General features: G+C 26.0%; 1 protein-coding gene across 1 annotated transcript; it reads right to left on the minus strand.

Moving 5' to 3' along the window:
• Positions 1–540: 540 nt before the first annotated feature.
• Positions 541–2,669, minus strand: Phum_PHUM495280 (uncharacterized protein; the record flags this gene model as incomplete). Its single annotated transcript, XM_002430653.1, has 3 exons — positions 541–713; positions 2,037–2,294; positions 2,408–2,669. The coding sequence occupies 3 exons, from the start codon at positions 2,667–2,669 to the stop codon at positions 541–543; spliced, it is 693 nt and encodes a 230-aa protein (XP_002430698.1).
• Between the last annotated feature and the right edge of the window lie 6,004 nt (positions 2,670–8,673).

Consider the following 8,673-nt stretch of genomic DNA (forward strand, 5'->3'; position numbering starts at 1 on the left):
CATTTTATCATTATCATTATTATTATTATTATTATTATTATTATTATTACTATTGTTAAAAGTTAATAAGTAATTATTATTATTAATAAATTCTGTAAGTGATGCTTTTATACGGATATTATATATATTTATATATTTATTTAAGTGAAATATTCTCGGAATTTTTCACCGTCACCACCTTTATCACGACCCCCATCACCACCACCCCTACCCCCCCCCTGATAAATCTACCTTCCGTTTCCTTTAAATTAAAAAAAAAAAAAAAAATTATTTACTTGGTTTATCGTATGTCCACGCCTTTAACGTGTTTTTTTTTTTTTTTTTTTTTAAATATTTAAAAATTGAATTTTCGCGGTTTTTTTTTTTTTTTTTTTAAATTTCGTTGTCGTCACCAGTAAAATAATAATAATGATTGCGTTGAAAAAAAATGATTCGGTTAATTTTTCATTTAGTCATTTACGAAAAAAAAAAAAAAAAAAAAAACTATAATATGTAAATATTAATTTACTCGGAAAAATAATAATTTTTGTCGTCGGCTACTTATCCGTACGATGATAACAAACGATAAGTGAAAATTATAAATAAAAAATAAGGAAATTTCAAATGAATATCGTTAAGCTTTAAATTTTCGGGATAACCGTGGGTTAAAAAAAAAATCGATAAAGTATCGATTGTAAATTTTATTTTTTCTCTGAAATTTTCCAAATTTTCCACTGGAATTTTTTTGTCTTTTCGTTAAGCAAATTAATCGGTACGGCTCAGGTGTTGCGTGGAATTTAAAAAAAAAAAAAAAAAAAAAAAAAATCACCACAATGGATTATCCCGAGGACAATTAAATAACACGAAAACAATGTGGGATATAAAAGGATGAGGGAGAAAGACAGACAGAAGGGGGAAAAAGAGAAAGAGAGAGAGAGAGAGACTTTTTTAAAAGGCTAATATCTTTATTTTATATTCATTGAATTAACCCCCCTCCCCCCCCATTTTTTTTTTAAAACTTTTCCTAAACGTAAAAAAAAAAAAAAAAAAAAAATCGATAAAATACCAACTTTCTTAACGACCGATTTAAGTTATGAAATTTAAATATTAATAATAATAATAATAATAATAATAATGATAATAATTATTCCTTCAAGTTAGAGAGAGAGAGAAGAGAGAGAAAAAAGAAAAGTTTTCCCTCGGCAACGAGAAAAAAAAAAAAAAAAACTTGTTTTCATTATTCACTTTTTTTTCTTCGTTATTACCCCCCCACCCAAAAAAAAACACTTTAGGGCAAAAAAATTAGCGAGAAATTTACTAAAAAAAAAAAGGGAGGGAGGAAGACAGAGAGAGAGAGAGAGAGAGAGGAAGAAAGAGAGAGAGAGAGAGAAAGGGGATAAGCAAAAACTTTCAATTTTTTAAATTAATAATAAAAATAATAAATTAACTCGAACGATTAATCAATAAATTAAAAAATTAATTTTTTAATAATTTTTAAATAATAATAATAATTACTTATTAAATTTCCCCCTTCCCTCCCCTCCCTCCCCACCATCCCCTCGTTAATAAAATTCATTCATTCATTCATTCATTCATTCAATCATCCATTCTGATTCGTAAAAAAAAAAAAACTTTTGCAAAACAAAAAAAAAAATTTTTTTCTTATTACGATTGTGACGTCATCACGCTTTAATTAATAATTTATTTTTTGTACATGTACAAAAAACAAACAAACAAACGAAATATCCTCTCCGTATGTTTTTTTTTTTTAATACAACTTACCGTCTGTCTGTCGAAACAAACAATAAAAAAAAAAGAAAGAAAAGTAATTTTTTAACAAAAAACAAAAAGGTTTTCTTTTTTTATTATTATTATTTTTTCTTTCTCCAGCTCCTGGAGAAAAAAATTTTTTTTTTTAACGTTTCAACTTTATCGTTTGTATACATTCGTCGTATACGTTCGTCGCACATAAAATTATTATCGATGTTAATTAAATTTAAATAATAAAAAAAAATGGAAAATGGAAAATGAAATTTTTTTTTTTTTCTCTCTCTTACCTTTTACGACTTTGTACGAAGTGACGTAATAATCCGGACACAAATCCCTGTAAAATTCAGATGACAAGGGCCCCAAATTGATAGGATTTGAATTTTTCTTTTTCATCCTGAATACGGCACCGTTCCAAAAACAAATATTTTTCTTATATTTTCGACAATTTAATTTATCCGACGTCAATAATATATTGATTGTCGTGTTTGTCGCTTCCTCATATTTCGATGTACCCCTTATCGTTATCGTTTGACGTTTCGATACCCCTGGACAAAAAATTTTAAATATAAAAAATATTCGAAATTTTCCCATTTGATGAAAACTGTCTGGAGAAAATTTGAAATTTCCCCCCCCCCCAAAAAAAAAAAATTTGCCGTACCTGAATAATCTCCACGTATCAAATCCTCATTTAATTTTAATTTTTTCCCTTCGTCGAGTATAAAAATTCCAGGAGGATTCGAATCGATTGAAATCGTCAACGTAACATTATTATTATGATTATTATTTAAATTATTATAATTAAAATCTTTTATTATCCTTAATTCCATGAGTGCTGGAATCGGACTGGATAATTTTTTTACATTCGGCAATGTTATATTAAGCATAGCAGCTGGAAAATAGAAAGCATCCGCTGAAAACATAAAAAAAAAGGGAAAAAATTATATTATCATCATTACATATTCATCAAACCGAATATAACGAAATAAAATTCTCCAGTTTTTTTTTTCCAGAGTTTTTATTATTATTATTATTATTTTTTTATGATTACGTAAAATTAATAAATAATTTTTTTTAAAGGGAAAACTTTATAATAAATTTTACGATTTTGTCAAATGAAGAAAAAAAAAAAATTTTTTACTCGTTTTTTAAAATTCTCCAGCGGATTTATATTAATGATAATAATAATAATAATAATTTTATTTATTTATTTATTTATTTATTTGTTGAAATAGTAAAAATTTATTCGTTCCAGTTAAAACCAAAAAAAAAAAAAAAAAAAAAAAAAACTTTTAAACTTAATTTAAATTTAATTTTTTTTCCTCTTTCTTAATTAAAATTCTTAACGGTTTTTCTTACATGTAAAAACTAATGGCAAAATTTCAAAGGTTTTTATTTACGACAACTCGGAAAATTTTTGATAAGAGATAAAACCCGAAAAATGGAGGGGAGCGGGAAGGGGAGAGGCGTCGTTCCCGATAAAAAATTATCAATAAAATAAAATATAAACTTTCGCATACTTGTAAAGTAAAATAAATAAAAAAAATTTTAAAGCCGAATCTTCCATCCTAAATACATTCTCCTATACTTCTTTTTTGAAAACTATAAAAAATAATAATAATGATAATAATATAAGCGCGTTTTAAATTAATCCGTTAATGGTATTTGCCACCATTATCGCGATTTTTCGGATAAAATTCTAAAAATCATTTATTTATTTTTTGTTTTATTATCGATTCTAACATTACATAAACATAAATCATTTTTTTAAAACTTTTATATTATCATTATTATTTATTTTCGTTCGTTAATGATATTTAATTACTACTCGTAATTTATTATTACCCGGGTAATTCTAGTCGAAAAGATTAAAAAACGAAAAAAAAAAAAATAATAATAATGATAATAACAACGATTCATTCATAAATAAACATATGTGATAATTTATTATTTCCGGTCGCGGAATAAATGACAAACGATATATGTTCTTCCCTCAACGACGTTAACACGCCTAAAAATTTCCTATATTTACCTTACGGATTTAATTTATTAAAATAATAATAATAATGATAATGATAATAATAAAAGGATTAAGGTGAGAACGTTTGTCGTTTGGGATTTGAGAAAAAAGTTCTTTAAAGATTTTTATTTTTTTTTTTTTTTAAGGAACGCCATCATCGCCATCACCACCATTAACAGCACTACTAACAGCATCACTATCAGCATTACTACCACCACTGACAACACTACTAACAACACCACTGCCGCGACCATCACCACTAATAACACCACTACCAGCAGCAGTATCACCACCACCACCACTAACAGCATCATCCCTAACAGCGACACTCTCACCACCACTAACAGCATCACCCCTAACAGCGACACCCTCACCACCACTAACAGCGTCACCCCTAACCGCATCACCACCACCACCACCATCGACGCTCATTCACGAGGAAAAAAAAAAATAAAAAATCAATTAATAGAATTAAATTTCGAGCGAAGGTGAAAGTTACCGCGAAAAAGTAATTAAAAAAAAACTTATTAATTATTAACATTTTTTAATAAATAAATTATTAGTTTGTTAATAAGATCTCTGCACTCTTGAAATCATTATTAAAGTAAGATAGAGAGAAAAAAAAAGAGAGAGAGAGAGAGAAAATTATTTTCAAATTACGTAAAACCGATTCCAAAAAAAAATATTATAAAAAAAAAAAAAAAAATTTTTTTTCTCCAGATTTGATAACGAAAAAAAAAAAAATTTTTTTTATCCTTTTTTATCCTTATTAAATATTTAAATAAAACAATAAGGGAAAATCGATGAAATTTTCCTTTTCCCCCCCTCTCCCCTCCCTTTTCAATTCTTCATAAAAAAATAAAAAATATTTTAAAAATTTCCTCGGGGTTTTCGTAGTAAAAAAAAAAATATGTAAACAAAACCTTGAGGAAAAAAAAAAATTTTTTTTAAAATTTTCTTTGCCTCTCTCTCCTCTTCCCCCTCCCCTATTATTCCCCCTATCCCTTTCCCCCCCAAAAAAAAATCTTTTTTTCACAAGCAAATAAATTCCACATTTTAAATTTAAATTTAAACGTCCGAATTTCACAAAAAAAATTTTCCTTTAAAAGAGAAAAAAATCCCAAAATAATAATAATAATAATAATAATAATAATAATAATAATAATAATAATAATAATAATGATTATGATTATGATTATGATGATGATGATAATGATAATAATAATAATGATAATTACACGTAAGGAAAATTTAATTCCACAGAATTTGATCTTCACACGTACTCGCTCACTCTTTCCTTTTTGAACTTTAAAATTTTTACACAACTATCGAAACTTATTTATTTATTTATTTATATATACGATTGCAAAACTTTAATTTTCTTTTGAAACAATATAAATTTATTATTATTATTATTATTACTAAGGTAAATAAAAATAAATTTTACGGGGGGAGGGGGGAATTGTTAATAAAAAAAAAAAAAAAAGGGTTCAAGTTTACACTTTTGCGGAAACGCAAAACATTCAAACGCGATAATTCCATGAAATATTTATACGTAAGAAGAAGAGGAAGAAAATTTTTTATTAAAATTATATATCATTAAAAAACTACACACACGAAACCGAATAATATAGAGCTATATATATATATATATATATATATATAAAGATATATATATATAAAGTTATAGCGCTATAAAAAGGAAAAGAAATAGAAATATGAGGGGAGAGAGGGGGAAGAAGGGAAATAGAGGAAGAAGGGGAAAAGAGAGAAAATGATAAAATTTTTATTTATATTTGCAAAACGTTTTTTTCATCCTTCCTCTTTTCCTTTCGGGAACACACACATCAAAAAAAAATAGGATTCTTTTTTCTCCAGACTTTTTTTTTTTAATTTAAAAAAGAAAATCACGATTAAAAATCCTTTTCATCCATTCATTCATTCATTCATTCACTTTTGTTAAATACCCGTTGTCGTTGTCGTTAAAAAAAATTACGGATAAAAGTTCCAGATTTTCCTGTTTTGTTTTTTTTTTTCTGTTTTTTTTGTAATTGAAAATTTTTAATTTAGAAAAAAGCAAGGAAACTGGAATTAAACTTTTCTTTTCCAGTAAAAAAAATTAAAGTAAAAGGAATAGTATAAAAGGACGGTCGCATCAGGTATATCGTTTTTAAAAAAAAAAAAACTTATTTCCCCTTTTTGGAGATTTTTTTTTAAAAGCTTCCAGAAAAGTTAAAAAGCTCTTCGACTGGAATTTTCCAGCTTTGTTTTTTTTTGTTATTGTTTAAAATATAAACTCGTACTAAATATTTAAAATCAATTTATATAAAAAAAAAAAAATTTTTTTTTGATTTATTACAACGAAAAAGAAAAGTTTTTAAAAAGAGATTTAAACTCTCAATAAAATTTTGTCTGCTAAATATCAGAAGGAAAATTTACTTTTAATTTTTTTGTTCGAGATTCTAGAAAATTCTAAAAAAGAGAATATAAAAAAAAAAAAAATTTCCAAAATCGAATATTCACGGTGAGAGAAAAAAAAAAAAAAAACGAAACGAAACGAAAATCTGGAAAATACGTTTTTATTTACTCGACCTAATTCTTAATTGACGACACCTTGTATATCTTATGCACGAGCACAATGAACCTTTTTATAATTTTATATTTAACTGAATAAAATCGAGAAGCCAAAAAATTTCATTTTCATTCATATTCTCGTATTGTTCGTTTGGTTCGTTCGTTCATTCATTCATTTATTCTTTTTGTCTTTTCACCGACTCATTTCCATTCTGATAAACGATAATAATAATAATAATAATTAAAACAACAACATTTTGTGCCTTTTTTGAATAACCCAAAAGAAAAAAAAAATTACAATTATTTTTTTAAATCGATATCAAAATTAATTTTTTTTTTTCTTTACAGAACATTTAAAACTTCTGGATAAAACTTGGAGTCCAGTTTTTTTTTCCAGTTCCAGTTCCAGTTTCAAATTTAAAACATAAATTATGATAATTCAACTCGGTCGGTCACTTCATTTTTTTTTAAAATCCCGCATTCGTATTATTAATACTCATTGGCAAGCAAGCAAGCAAGCAAACAGGCACGCACCGGATATTTTTGCTGAAAATGAAAAAAAGGAAAAAAGAAAAAAAAGGAAAAAAATGGTTTCGTTTATCTTCCGAGAAAAGAAATTCCAAAGGTTATCTGGCACCCGGAATATGTTTTTTCTAAAAAATTCCTTTTATCCTTTGGCACAAAAAAAAAAAATCGCGCGGGAAATTTAAAAAATTTAAATCGACTAAAATTATTTATTTTTCTACCGCCACGTTTTAAACATTTTTTTTTTTTTTTGTAACTTCCTGTCAAATTTTATGCAAAAAAAAATTAAACTCCTAAAGTTAAATTCTCCTTCTCCCTCCCTCCCCCCTCAAAAAAAAAAAGGACGAGAGTAAAATTTTAAGAAAGAAATAAAAACATACGCAAAAAAATTAAAAATACATTTAACACATGCAAAAAAAAGGAAAAGTTAAAAAGGTAAAAAAAACTTTTCCTTTTTTTTTTGCGACGACGGTTGCATGTCATGTCAACTCTGGAAAACTCTGGAAAAATTAAATCGATTATTTTTAACTTAAAACAAACGACAAAAGAACGAAAATTAACGTAATTGTGAAAAACCGGCCAAAAAAAAAAAAAAAAAAATTAAATTCAAAAACGTACGTCGCAAATGAAAATTTTATTATATAAATTGTCCAAAATAATTATCCAGGAAGCGCATTTCTCCAGAATCCTTTTTTTTAAACGACGTAAAAAAAAAAAGAAAATTCGTAAATTTTCTTTTTCGTGAAAATAAAAGAAAATTTAAAAGATGAAAAGATTGTTGTGGTTGTTGTTGTTGATAACGTGTTAATATTTATATATAATTTGATAACCTTTTCATTAAATTTCTCCGTCGTTTTGACATACGTACGCGCATTTTTCCTTTGTGCGCATTTTTCCTTTTTTTCTTTTCCTTTTTGTAATTTTTTAATTCAACGACACCGGAAACAAAATTTAGTGGAAAAAAAAAGAATTGCTCTTGTTCTTATCTTCATTACATTGAAAACTTTATTCATCCGATCCAATATTTTATAGTAACAATAATAATAATAATAATAATAATAATAATAATAGATTTGTTTTTTCTTCTTCCGTTGTAACGTCGCCATTTTACATAATTTTAAAAATGTCGGATAAAAGTAACAACAATTCTCTGATAATGCATTAACACACATACAACCATATGTTAAACAGTGCGATAAATTTTTCACGCTCACTTTGTTTCCTTTTTTCCTTTTTTCTTTTTTTCTTTTTTTTCCATTCCTTAATATTTAATATTAACTTTTTTTTTTTTTTTTTTTCGGGAAAACTTTTTCGATATAAGGAAAAAAATAAAAGAAAAACCATTTTCCCTTATTATTATTATTATTATCATTATTATCGTCTGTTTAAATATTAATCCCGGAGAGTTTTGACACACGTAAATATACACTTGTTGAAATTATGCTCTATTCGTTCCAATTTTTTTTTTTTTTTTTTTTTTCTAGAAATTTCCTCTCAATTAATTTTCAAAATGGCTTCCCGATGTTTAAACACATAAAAAAATGATTTCGGTTTTCAATATTCCATTATTTCATTCTTTTTTTTTTTTTTTTTTTTTTTTTTTTTACAAATTTTCCTTTGACTGCGACGTTTTTTGCCTGTGTGTGCGTCATCTCCACGCCATTTTGAAAATAACTTTTTCCCTCCTTTTTTGTTTTTTTTTTATCAGTAATTACCCATCAATTTTGACTTAACCTAACCTGGTTAAATTTAATTTGACATAACCAAACCTCGTTACGTACAAGTTAACGTTTTTCATTTGCGTATCG

The sequence above is a fragment of the Pediculus humanus genome, genomic scaffold (assembly GCF_000006295.1).
Source record: "Pediculus humanus corporis 1103172108265 genomic scaffold, whole genome shotgun sequence".
Classification (NCBI taxonomy): domain Eukaryota; kingdom Metazoa; phylum Arthropoda; class Insecta; order Psocodea; family Pediculidae; genus Pediculus; species Pediculus humanus.